This window comes from Pseudorasbora parva, chromosome 1 (genome assembly GCF_024679245.1).
Source record: "Pseudorasbora parva isolate DD20220531a chromosome 1, ASM2467924v1, whole genome shotgun sequence".
In the NCBI taxonomy this organism is placed as follows: Eukaryota; Metazoa; Chordata; class Actinopteri; order Cypriniformes; family Gobionidae; genus Pseudorasbora; species Pseudorasbora parva.
This window is the reverse complement of record NC_090172.1, coordinates 20673994-20688127: the sequence shown is the minus strand read 5'-3', so window position 1 is coordinate 20688127 and position 14134 is coordinate 20673994. Positions and strand designations below refer to the sequence as shown.

Sequence of the window (14134 nt, the reverse complement as noted above, 5' to 3'; positions counted from 1 at the left end):
CTGAGGGATTTCTGTCCCTCCATTTTTAAAGTCCATTCCTCTCAAACATAAAGGATGCAAAGAATGTCATAAAGGCATGTAAAAATAACTAATCAAGTGTCTAATCTAAATCTTCTTTAGTCTTCAAGTCTTCTGAAGACACACAATGGCTTTGTGATGAATATATTTATAACTCACATAGTAAACACGGACGTTTAAATGATTGCATGACGCACGAAAACAACATGAGAGGGAGTAAATGCAGAATTAAAATTATTGGATGAACTAGACGTTTACAGTTTGAGAGCGGTCATTCTGACGAGCTTTCTTGTAATAAGAACTCTGATGGATTGCATTGATCATCTGAAGTGCACACGCTGGCGGAACGGCGCTCCTCAGTTAGGGCGCAAACATCATTTAAATCACCAGATCACATTTAGTTTTAGTAGTATGAATATTCAAAGCATTCCAGATGGTTCATTCTTACATATTGCATTAATAGCGGGAGAGGCAGGGCATAGCAGGCATGGGGAGAGATACTGCCTGCATTGAAAGCATGAATAATAAAGTTTAGAGTTTCAGTGACATTATTGCATTAATAATCTTATTACATAGAATCATACAACAGTTATACATAATGTTGAATATAATGTGTAATAATGCAATGGGGGAATATTTGTGGGTCCTGATAATTAAAAACACAAATAATAATATATGATAATACAAAGGTACAAAATAAAAAATAAAATAAAAACTTTTTTTTTGCTTTAAAATATCAGTATTCATATTGTATCGTTAGTTCAGTATCGAGATACATATCGAATCGTGATACAAGTGTATCTTTACACCCCTATTCATTACAGATCGATTATAATGCACTCCTGACATAAATTAAGAAATTAATGTCACTGCAACCCAGTTTTATCATAAACACTGTTCAAATATCAAAGTCAGTCACTTAATGGCAGTGAAAGCAACTCACAATACTCGTCATTTGTATCCATACAGATAAGTTCAAGACATAATTATAAAATATAAACTGTCTTTAATTATTTGAGTACACTAAATAACAAAACAAAATAACAACAAAGGCATTGCATTCTGATTTTGCATGCACCCCACTTGAAATGTCTTAATTTAAAATGTATATATTTTGTTTTTCATTTGATTTCAAAAGCATTTCTAAATTCAGTTCATATTTCCAACAAAAATAAAAATCCAAGCAAAATTATATTGTGGTAAAAACAAACAAAAAACAAACAAAAAAACATGCAAATTAAAAATGTTGCCCTTAGCGGTGACTACCTACAACCCGACAAGGACACGGTAATTAATTGTTATAAATAAATATGATCATGGCCTAATAATAATAATAATAATAATAATAATAATAATAATAATAATAATAAACAAATACACAATTTATAATAAATGAACTCAAATATGCTTCTACAACAAGTAGGCTAGTCTATATAGACAATACCATGAATAAATTAGTAGGTTATTTTAAGTTGTTACACTGCTATAGGGCCAAGGAAGAAAAATCCAAATTCCACAGTCTATTCATCATCAAACTGAGAATGCAGTCAAACAAACCAGAAAAAGTTATTTGGCTTAATTTATACTGTCTGTTGTGGCCTAATCGTGACTGCCACTCTACAGTGCAGTGTTGTTATTCTAAACACGTTTTTGCTCATGTGAATGTTGTTTTAGACTGGGACACGAGTCATACAAACCATTGATAATACATAGTTTAGCACCCAAGAGTGAATATATAAATATTTGGATTTGTGCAGAATGAGAAAGGAGCAACTCGGTTTTCAGTTTCGCTTTAGGCTGGCCTAATTCGCTTTTGGCTTTAAAATAAATAGTTTGAAGACTAATGAATGGCATAATTAATATTTGTTTTACATTTATATTTTTCATTCTTGTTGTGAATTTCATTACATTTAAAGGATTTGTTGTGGAAACTGCCTAAAATAGCTACATTTTGCTACTGTTTGTAAGCATTTCGTTTTTACCAGTATTTTTAATAAAATGGGAATGAGACGCCAGTGCGATTTACCTGGGTTTATTTCTTAAGTCTTTCCCAAGTGTATATACTTGGGTTCAACTCAGGGCTCAACTTCAACAAATCTCTAATGTGGGTAAATGGCATATTTTGTTGCTACACATCACTATACAACACATGTCCTTATTAGGAGAAAATATATGTTGTTTTAACAAGAAAATTATGTCGTTTTTATGACATAAGATCTTATTATTACAAGAAAAGATGTCGTTAAAGCCTCATAAGATCTCGTTATTACTAGAAAAGATGTCTTTTAAACGACATAAGATCTCATTATTACGACATAATTGAGTGGAAAAAAATCATATGTATGGGCCAGCAATGCGTCACCGTAGTACCCTAATCTAAACTGTGACCATAAAAATCCCAAAAAGCTGTTTTAGCTCGTTGCTCTGTGTTTGTTTGTTTGTTTGTTTGTTTGTTTGTTTGTTTGTTTTCTGATAATAATGACGCTTTAACTAACCCGGGAGTACTCTGTAGTATATAGTGTATTTACCTTTTCCAGTTAGACAGATTCAAAGAGCCTCCTGCATATGGACCAATGTGTGACTTGCTTTGGTCGGACCCACTAGAGGATTTTGGCAACGAGAAGACCCAGGAACATTTCACACACAACACAGTGAGAGGCTGCTCCTATTTCTACAGGTACCAAAAGCACTACAAATAAAATATTTTCTGCCTCCTCTGCATCTTTCCAAAGCCCTTCATATCACAGAATAGATGGCATACAAAGAGGCATGTGGTCTATGAGCATGAATATAAGAAGAACCAAGAACCATTATCCAGTGGCACTGTATTGTTTGATTCTCTAGTGACTGTTATATAAAGATGATTTATGCTATGTATTGCTTTGCCTCAATAAGGAGTAAATGTCATGCGTCTGTCTGCTGTATAATGGCAGCAGAATGAATCTGGTTGTGTGAATCAGGCATCTTCACCAACAGAAGGGCTGATGGAACCATCACTGTTTCTGTTGATAAAAAAATGCCATTGTATTGAATGATATGAGCTCAGATTTTAAATAGGCTATATAGTTTCAAAAGGTATCAATGGGACTTGGAAACTTGATGTTACCTTTAGTTGGCAATAGAAAAGATATCGCAAACGGTAAATCTGATGTCTGAAAAACGTTTTTTTTTTTTTTTTTTTTTTTCAGACGTCTTTCAGATGTTTTTTAAAAATTCAATAATCCATATTTACCTCTCAGATTTCACTTCCAAAATATTATTACTGTTTAAAAATACAAACAATAATATTCGACAGACAATTTTAGGTCCATTTTATTTCACTTTACAAATTCACTTCCACAAATTTAGTGGTTCAAATTTGACAGAAAATTCAACAGTTTGCATCTGGGAACTGCAGGAATAGCAGTAGATTACCGAGCATAATCCGGCCGAATTTACCAGCAGGTGGTGCAAGCGGTTGTTGACGAAGACCAGAGCAACGGGTACAGAGAGAAAGTCATTCATTAAAAGAATTTACAGAAATGGAGCAAGCAATACATACTATTTGTGATGATTATCAGAGCCTGTGTGTGTGTGTGTGTGTGTGTGTGTGTGTGTGTGTGTGTGTGTGTGTGTGTGTGTGTATACATATATATATATATAATATTTTTGTCATGAATCAATATGCTTTTTCATAACCATTCTAATCTTTGTTCGTGGATTGAAAACAAAACATTACATTCACAACGCGTTTTCAGTTCATGCCTTTGGAAGCTTAACTTTCATAGAAATTAATTTGAGAAGTTAAAACACTTACATTGCTTAGCATCCGTTTAAATTAATGCCTGTAGCTGAGCTGTGCTGTAAGTGTGATCTCCATTCCCCATGCACGAGTTGAAAACATGCGGAAATGGCTCCCTCTGCTGGCTGTAGTCTTTAGCCTCTGGGCAAACATTCCTCTCGTGACGCAAATATCGTCAATTTGCGTCACGAGAGGAATTTTTTCAGAAATAAAATGCATAAATCTCTCGTCTCAGGGGGATTTAAGAGGGGGGAGCACGATCATTTGAATATACTCCAGGGTTTCTACTGATACAAAGCCATATATTAATCGCTGAAGTAACCCTTTAACCAACTGATGTCACATATGGACTACTTTGATGATGTTTTTATTCCCTTTCTGGACATGGACAGTATAGTGTGCATACACTTTCACTGGAGGAACAGAAAAGCTCCCAGACTAAATATAAAATATCTTAAGCTGTGTTCTGAAGATGAACGGAGTTCTTATGGGTGTGGAACGACATTAGGGTGTCATTAATGACACAGTTTTCATTTTTGGGTGAACTAACCCTTTAAGTCTTTGCTGTTGCTTGTGTACATGCAAGCAGTGTTGGGGAAAATAACTTTGAAAAGTAATGCATTACAATATTGCGTTACTTCCTTAAAGCTACACTGTGTGATATTTTCCCCCATCTAGTGGTGAAAAGGTATATGACCATCCAGTGAATAATAGTTTCTGCTCCTCTCAATTTCGATTTCGTTTCAACTCCTACGGTGGCCGATTTAGTCATGGCTTCCAGTTCGACCTCTTCGGTGAGTGTTGCTTCAACTCAAGTGATGAGGTAATTTTTGAAAACTATTATAATTTGCAGTTATTTAATTTACCAAATGATCTATGATCAAATTAATCAATGTAAAATGAATAATAGTTTTACGTTTTCGTTATTTTTAACCAGTTCATTGCTAACATCAGCTATCAGGTTCCCAGACGAATGCAAACTAATCTTAGTAAAGTAACTTTTATCAGTGCTATCGTTATTCTGTATATTGTACAACACCACTAGCGTAAGGCAAACAAATTATAATGCAATTAAAATATTAATCTCATGTTATCCGTCATAGAACACGGATTTGTTATTAGGTAAACAATACTTTTTCATCATTGACGCGAGGAAAACTATCCTAGACGTCATTCTAGTGTTATGCACCACACACCATGATATAATTAGCCAAGCAACAATAAAACTTCCAATATACACAAATTGGCTGAATTAATATTACCTGTCGAGAAGAAAGCAGGCAACGTCGGCGTTCTTTTTAAAATCGTTGCTCCTCATGAGCTCTTTCAATCTTGGAAAGGCCACTCCAATATTTACTTTTGTCTTGTTGATTTGCCTGTCGCGTTGCCGTCTTAATTCTCTTTTCCGCTTCCTTGGCGACTCTGATACATATTCCGCAATGTTACTAGGTCCCCGACCCGGGTCGAATTCGGTAATCAATTGTTCCGGGAATATTGCGGGTCCGACGTGCAGTGTGAAAGGGGCTTAAGAGTGATCCTCCATCATCATATAGCAGCCTCAAGCAATCCTCCTCTTCACATTCGACACAGTGCCATCGAGTGTAAAAACGCGAAAAGCGAAGCTTGAATTTACGGGTATGTCCCTCTTTGGCAAATGTACTTTCAAGATGGAGGAGCAACATGGCGACCGCCATCCGAACCCTCAACACGTATTTATTTTCAATGGAACATATATTTATGAACTAAGTGATTTTAGCTAAGAATAAACTAAAAAAGTTGCACAGTGTAGCTTTAAAAAGTAGCTAATTTAGTAAAAAATTAATGTGTTACGTTACTTTTGTGTTAGTTTGTGAAATTTTTATTCATGGAAAGCCCCTTGAGATGCAACATCTCGTTTTCAAGGGGGACCAACAGTTGTGTTACTTTTCATAACTTTTGTTTTTATAACATAAGTTCTATTTTTGTGCAAATTTAAAGACAAATGCACATCGAAATTTAATAATTAACCTCAGGCCAAGGTAAAAATGCAGTACAGTAGAGGGTGCAACTTTAAAAAACCTTTCAGCTAGACACAGGAGGAAAAAAAACTTACTTCACCAATGAAAACTAAAAGTTTAAAGTAATTTTTGCTTTTGGTTTACCTGAATCATCAGAAGTTTGCATCAAAATATTGGTCAATAAAGGTAGATTAAATGCATACAATTATTTGTTGAATTTATTATTTAATTATTGGAGGTTTTGTAGTATTCTGATTTTGCATTTGAATGATTTTATTCATTTTGAGAAGTTACTTATCTTTATTGTGCTAGTGAGATGAATAAATGCCAGAGGTGGACATTAGCTAAATAAATGTACTTGAGAACTGTACTTAAGTACACTTTTTGAGTATCTGTACTTTACTGGAGTATTATTTATTTATTTATTTTTTTTTTGGGGGGGGGGGGGGGGGGGGGGCTTTGACTTTACCTTCACTACCTTTGAAAGACAAATATTGTACTTTTTACTCCATTACATTTCTATCAAGGTCCTCAAAGCCGAAAGTCATTTCTGTAGTAGCTTTGAAAGTCAGGATGATTTATTTCTACTTTAAAAGTTACTCTTGTAGGGTCATGTGAAATTTCCCAACATTTTTTGAACACTGATCAGTTTATAGCAAAATGGAAGAAGACGGTTCTTCGGCACAGTTTGTGCACCCATGGCCATACTTAGAAAGTGTGTTTCAGTTTTCTGAAAAGATAAGAGAAAAGTAAACAGTTGGGAGAATTTCGGCTGTGTATAAGAGTACAGGGTCCGTGCATTGAGACTTTAAGTGACAGCAGCTTTGTAAAGAGCTTTGTAAAGAATTGAAATTAGTTTAAGGTAGTCTTATGCTGGCATGTCGGATGGAGCATCACTAACTGGCTTAAACCACCATGAGCATTTATAATAAAATAATGCATTGACATGAAAAAAATAAATTTACCTTTGATACTTAAGTACTTTTAAAAAACAAATACTTATGTATTTTTTAATTAAAAATCAATTTTTAGAACTTTTACTTGTAGCGGAGTAATATGTGGCCAGTAGTATTTTTACTTTTACGCAAGTAATAGTGTTGTGTACTTTGTCCACCTCTGATAAATGCTCACATTTAGTCTTGAACTACAATAACTTTGCACTTACTCTCGATTTTTCTTAACATGGGGAGAAGAGAGCTGTCAGTCAGATAAATGTGAAAAAGTAACGCTTATATAATGTGTATTTTCTTGTAAAATTTAAAAGTAATGTGTTACTTTACTAATTACTTTAAAAAGTAATCTGATTACGTAACTCAAGTTACTTGTAATGTGTTACCCCCAACACTGCATGTAAGCAGCATTCTGTACCACACACAGATAGTCGCACATTTAGAGAGCGTCTCTAAAGTTGCTATGACGTAGTCAGGGAGCCAAATTCTCAAAAATGGGTTGAATCTGACATGGTCTGCCATACTTTATATTTGTGTTTTTTCTGTTAATTTTGACCCTAAGAAACAATAATGTATACGTTTCTAAAATTATTAGCATTGACGTAGTCAATATAACCAACTGTAAAGTTTTCATGTAGGTGTCAGGCATGATGCACACCTTTTAAAATTTTGAAAGAAAAAAAAAATTATAAAGATGTATACACGTCATATGTAACTTTAGAGACAGTCCCTAAATGTGTGACTATCGTCCAATGTCATTGTCAAGACAACTTTATGCGAGTATATTAATGGGAAACGCTTAGCCTAAGACTTTGTGCGTTATGTTCATATTCTGAGTCCACCTGCTTGCCTGTAGTCTATATAATGTAGCCTGCATCCACAATAAGGTGCAAGATTTGTCTTTTATACCACTGTATTAAGCTATGTGTCCCGACAGCTGGGGAATGCTGGAGTATGACGAATTAAGAGAACACCCAGTACTGCAGCACAGCTAAACGAGAGAAATATATGTCTACCTCAGATGTAGCATTTGATCTGTATATTAGCATTGGGAATAACATTATAATCTTGTTCACGATAGAGAAAGCTGTTTACATGTACTAAAATGAAGACTTAAATGTTAACGCTGCTTTTGTGTCTTTTTCAGCTTTTCTTTATATACTGGCCCTGATAATCATCAGAAATATGTATTGCTTGCTCCATTTCTGTAAATCATTTTAAAGAATAAATGACTTTCTCTCTGTACCCGTTGCTCTGGTCTTCATCAACAGCGACTTGCACCACCAGCTGGTGAGATCGACTAACAGCAGATGGACATTATGCTCCGTAATCCACTGCTATTCCTGCAGTTCCCGGATGTGAACTGTTGAATTTTCTGTCGAATTTGAACCACTGTATATGTGGAAGAATATGTGCAGATTAGATGCAAGTGTGTTCATGCATGAGATGAAGCATGATAAAAAGTTTATTTCAGATCATTCACAAAAGGCTAAATGATCAGTATTCATAAACACATGATTAAATAAAAAGGAATCCACCTGTTTTATTGCACATTGAGGGAGGAGGTAAATTATAGCAAGGGTTTGTGCATATCTTTACATAATTTACAGACATAATACTACTACTAATAATAATACATTTTATTTGTAATGCACTTTATATTAAACAAAATCTCAAAGTGATACAGATTTAAAACAATCAAAAAAAATAAACTGAAACAAAAATAATTAAGTAACAAACAACCAAAAGCTCTAAGAAAAAAGTGGGTTTTAAGACCAGGTTTAAAAGCATCTACTGTCTGTGGGATTCGCAAGTGGTCAGGGAGAGCATTCCACAGGCTAGGGGCAGACACAGGGCAGAGTTTGGTCCTGGGAGTCCTGAGAAGACGAGTCGAAACAGAACAGAGGTCATGCGTGGATGTTTGTGTGGTGAGAAGTTCCTTGAGATAGGTGGGTATGTCACCATGGATGCACTGGTGAGTAAGGAAAGAGATCTTATACTCGATCCTGAGCAAGACAGGAAGCCTGATGAACCCTCACCAGGATCCTAGCAGCACTGTTCTAAATATACTGCAGCTTCTGGAGATTTTTGCCAGGGATCCCGATAAGGAGTGCATTACAGTAGTCCAGCCTGGAGGAGACAAAGGTGGGAACAAGCTGCTCCGCATATGCCAGTTTGGCAATGTTTCTGAGGTGGAAGAAGGAGGTCTTCCACAGATGTTTGATGTGAGCTTCAAAAATAAGTTGCGGTTCCATTCTGACCCCTAAATTGGTGACTGAAGTGGAAAAATGGAATGTCCTGTTGAGAGAAAGCAATGCTGTTGATAACAGATTTCCGGACCTGAAGTGGAGTGATTGCAGACTATGATAGCTTCAGTTTTGGAGCTGTTAAGCTGCAGAAGGTTTTGCTTCATCTACGTCTTTATCTCATCCAGGCAAGTGGTCAAAGTGGATAGTGTGAGGTCAGCAGAGGGGGATGAACTTGTCCTAATGTAAAATTGAGTATCATCAGCATAGCAGTGAAAAGAAATCCCATGCTGGCTGATGACAGGGCCAAGGGGGAGCATGTAAAGGATAAGCAGAGTGGGGCCAAGCACTGAGCCTTGAGGGACACCGCAGGTGACATTGTGTGACAGGGATGTAAGCTTCTCCCAATGCAACATATTCAGTTCTCCCGGGAAGATGAGATGAAAACCAATTTAGGAACAAGTCAGAGAGACCGATGGTGAAATGTAAACGGTGAAGGAAGATGTAATGATCAACAGTATGGAAAGCTGCAGTTAAGTCCAGGAGGATGAGAAGGGATGGGGAACCAGCATCTGCCGCCATCAAAAGGTCATTTGCAACCATGACCAAATCTGTTTCTGTGCTGTGTCCAGTGCCGAAACCAGACTGAAATTTCTCAAATAAATTGTTTTGTTTTAAATGGTTCTGAAGCTGTGGAGCAACAACTTCTTCCAGCACCTTGGTATGGAAGGTTAAAGATAGGTTTGTAGTTGTCAATAACATCTGGGCCTAAAGTGGGCTTTTTAAGAAGTGGTCTGATGATAGCAGTTTTTAGTGAAGGAATATGGCCAATCTGGAGGGAATAATTAATGATCTTGGTTATAAGGGGACTTAAGACACAGATGTTAGATTTTACCAAGGCTGTGGGAAAGAGATCCAGTGCACAGGTGGATGGTTTCATCTTTCTGATGATGTCCTCAACATCTCACTGTGTGATGATGGATAAGCAGCAGAGATATTGGAAAGTCCCAGGCTGTGGATCGACAGTTGGGACAGGCAGAGCGGAGGTGCTAGATAGGTGTGATGAAAAGTGGATGAAAGTTGATGGTGTGAACTTTTTCCCTAGAAAAAGGTCATGAACTTGTTGCACCGCTTAACTGTGGCTTTTGAAAGAGAGTGAGTTTGTGGTTTAAGGATGTGATTTATAGTGGAGAAAATTTTCAGCTTCTTGGAATTTCCAGGGTTATTGTTAATGATGCAAGAGTAGAATTGTGACTGAGCATCTCTCAAGGACCTTGCATAGACCTTCTGATGTTCTCTCTACATAGAGTACATTGGCTATCTTTCGAATTTCTTTTCTGTGACATTTATGACATTGTTCTTGTATCTTGAACATTATTAAATAAAATTTCTCCCCATAACTAAAACTAGAAACCAAGTCCATGCCTTAATTCTGTATTTTACAATACATTTTTTCTTTCCTCATTCTTGTAGTTATCCTGCTGTGTGTGACTTTCTACAACACAACAACCTATTATCTATCATCCGAGCCCATGAAGCACAGGATGCTGGGTAAGTTCTTAGGTTGTTTTTAGTAGTAACTGGTGAAGTTTGAGTGACTGGAGAGATGCAAACTTTGCATTTGGCATTCTTTTTAAGATGTGTTTATAATGGTCCCCTGAATGAGATTATGCTCTGCTGTGATAATTGACCATTAGTTACCATTGCTACGTTGGACAAGCAATGGCGCTCCCATTCATCATGTCACGCAGTGAAAAATGCATCGTGGAGCAAAGTGGAGACTGACAAATGTGCAGACAGACAGGACAGAGCTGGTTACTTTTGATATAAACAAAGTCTCAGCTTTCAAGTTTTGTAAATTTGTTTAAAGAAATTCAAACAATAAATACCATTGTGACCTGATCATCTCTTCCTGCTTGTTCATTTATAACACCAAATAAACATGAATGGACATCAGAAGGAATGTTGTTATACCAGCATAAAGGTCAGACGTCAGCACAAACCATGTTTTAAGTTCAAGTCCACTGACTTTAATCTACTAACTTTCCTGACTGCTTTGTCGGACAATATGGCAGATTCTGTGTTATGATTGGTCAGATCACCTTTCAATCAAACTCCCAGCAAAGGGTGATTTGAATGAAAATGTTGACTATAAAAGGAAGATGAACTTGCAACTAGGGCTGCACGATATTGGAAAAAAATTACATTGTGATATTTTTTCCCCCAACAATATATATTGCGATATTGAGAGCCATCAATCCAGGCTAAAGTCAATAATTACCATTCCATGATATTAATAATTTCAGTAATAAGCAAGCTTCATTACAAGTGACAAAAAGACATGTTGGAAAGTGTGTGTAAACATGAAACTAAACCTCCAGTAGGTAGCAGCAGGTGACCGTCTTAATGAGTGAGTCACTGAGTCGTTCATTCAAATGATTCATTCAAACGCTGAATCGTTCACGCTTGTTGTTATGAGTGAGACATGTTACGGGTCTGCTGTGAACGATTTTAACTGCTGAAATAGAACAAAAACACTAAATATTGCATCTAAAATGTAAGTGACTTTAAGTGAATGTTAATTAGTTGTTTATGGAAATGTCATATGAAATCAGTGTCATTTACAGTGGTGATGGTATTCAGGAAAACGCTCAAGGCTGCACGAGCGTCAACAGCGCGACCCTTATTATCGTCAGTTCATTATATATTATCCACTATCGATCGCCACTTACACTAAATTAATGCACAAACATTCTTGCATTTTGGTGATTCGCTAGTTATTTTTTGTTTTAATCCGGCTCTTGTCCGTCAGGCAAGTAAAATTCTCTTTTAGTTGTCCCTTCAAAACATCCACATGTCCCGGACAAGCGTTAATGTCGAGCCTTGCTTTGTATTCGTTGTAAAGATCTTTGTGGTGCCGTTTTAAGTGATCAGACAAATTGGTGGTGTTTTCTTGTTTTGTGGCCACAAGACACTCCATGCAAAGTACTTCTTTTTGTTCAACATCCTCCTTTATGTAGCCAAAATAGTCCCAATAAGATGATTTCTGCTACGAACCTTTTTTCCCCCCTCTCCGGTTCCTCTACATCGTGCATTTTAGCAGTGAATGTTTGGCCGTGAGCGGTGAGCAGCGGCACAGCGAACCAAACAATCTGCAGGCACGCGGAACGTGCATGTCACTCCAACAACAAACCCGCGTTTACTGTGTGCTACTGTTCTCTTAATACACCATGGGCTACTACCCTTCACATCGCATGTTCCGGCGATGTGACTATCACACACGCGCACATCGCGATGTCGATGTTAAAACAGAATATCGTTCAGCCCCACTTACAACACAACATTCTAGCTGACCTTGATGCATATTGCCTTATGCAGATTGCCTAAGATTAATTATTCCAGCTTTTCTCAATTGTTAAAACACTAAAACCCATTGGCTGAACAGTTACCTGAACTCATTTAGCTAATTGTGCAGTCTGTTGTCAATACCTTAAACTATTTGTCATGGTAAAACACAATTTGCAGATCTCACTTAGACTTTTCAGCAAAACTCTAAACATTCTCATTCTCAAAACACATTCTGCACTCTAAAGCATGTCATCCATACTGGTAAACACAAGTGGCAACAATCAAATACAAATAGAGAACACAATGCCATTGATTGAACACAACCACTCAAAACTGATTTAAACTCTTTCAAATGATTAGACAAAACCAATACAAGTACACTGCATTGTGGGCTGTATACTATACATTAAAGGGGGGTGAAACACTCAGTTTCAGTCAATCTCATGTCAATCTTGATTACTTCTAGAGTAGTATTGCATCCTTCATATCTCCGAAAAGTCTTTAGTTTTATTATATTTATTATTTCCGGAAAAAACGAGCGCCTGGAGGCGTATCGTGTGGGCGGAGCTAAAGAATGACGAGTGCGGACAAAGCGGTGACATCCTCAAGCGTGGAGAAGAAAACGCTACCCTAAATATACCATGGCTTATGATGGCTATTAATCAGATTCAACTAATACAGATATGATCCAGAATCAGATCCGGAGGCTGAAATAAATTGAACAGGAGAAACAGCAACAGCAGGACATCCGTCTCTGTGGTATGTACTGTATTTAGTGGTCTGTCAACATTTGTGTGTGTTTACTCGCAATTTATGAGGACATGATTCGGTTTATGGACTATTGTATGCGACTAAACCTTAGCAGTAGCAAGAAAAACGGTTTTGCACGTCAGACTAGTGTAACGTTATACATAGAAAAACAATGGAGTAACGTTAGCGCATTTGAATGACAAATCGGTTTGGGTGGTTTTACAATAAACAAACTGACACCTATATTGGTCAGCTAAACAAATGTATTTAAACATGCGCGCACCCTTTCGGGAGAAGAGCCTGTGCGACCCATACAAGGACCTTCCGCTCTGTCGATGTCAAGCGGACCCATACTCGAAAAAAAACTCTCCGAAACTTGTGAGAAACCGGAAGGAGTATTTTTGACACAGAAATACTCCATCAAACATCCAACATTAGTTTTTGAAACTTTGTCTATGTTTAGGATGGGAATCCAAGTCTTTAACAGTGTAAAAAGCTCAGTATGCATGAAACAGCATTTCACCCCCCCCGCCCTTTAAACAAATTGTATTGCCCTGGATAGTTTGCTATCCATTTGTTAACAGTACTAACTGCTCTATAGATTTTGACTGGTTGCAGGTTCATATCAACAAAGAACAAGAATTACAGTATCACATAGACAAAGGACAAGTTTGTGAGATGCAGGGTACAGTACTGTAAAAATCATCCCCATCTAACGGAAATGCATATCTATAGCATGAATTGTATTTGTTGTGTGCTTTATATGCCAAAATAGATTTTATGTGCATATGTTAAGCAGTTTTCATGTGCATATGATACGCACTTTAGATAATTCACCCCACACAACTAAACATACCCACTGGGGTGACAATGCAAATCATATGCACAAGCCTTATAAATCGCACAATAAATACAATTTGCGCTTGTTATATGCACGTATACGCATCCCACACCACTAAATCTACCCAAGCGTGTTATATGCACGCACCAATAGGGTAAAGATGTTTATCATAAGCACGTAAAAATTGCACGATAAATACAATT

General features: G+C 36.8%; 1 protein-coding gene across 3 annotated transcripts in view; it reads left to right on the top strand.

The window, feature by feature from the left end:
* Positions 1–14134, top strand: part of LOC137060852 (protein phosphatase 3 catalytic subunit alpha) — a 186235-nt gene that overhangs the window by 131702 nt on the left and 40399 nt on the right. For all 3 annotated transcript variants that reach the window (XM_067432462.1, XM_067432460.1, XM_067432461.1), the window contains exons 6-7: positions 2556–2695; positions 10466–10543. In XM_067432462.1, coding sequence (XP_067288563.1) covers positions 2556–2695; positions 10466–10543 — 218 coding nt within the window. The remainder of the gene's footprint in view (positions 1–2555; positions 2696–10465; positions 10544–14134) is intronic.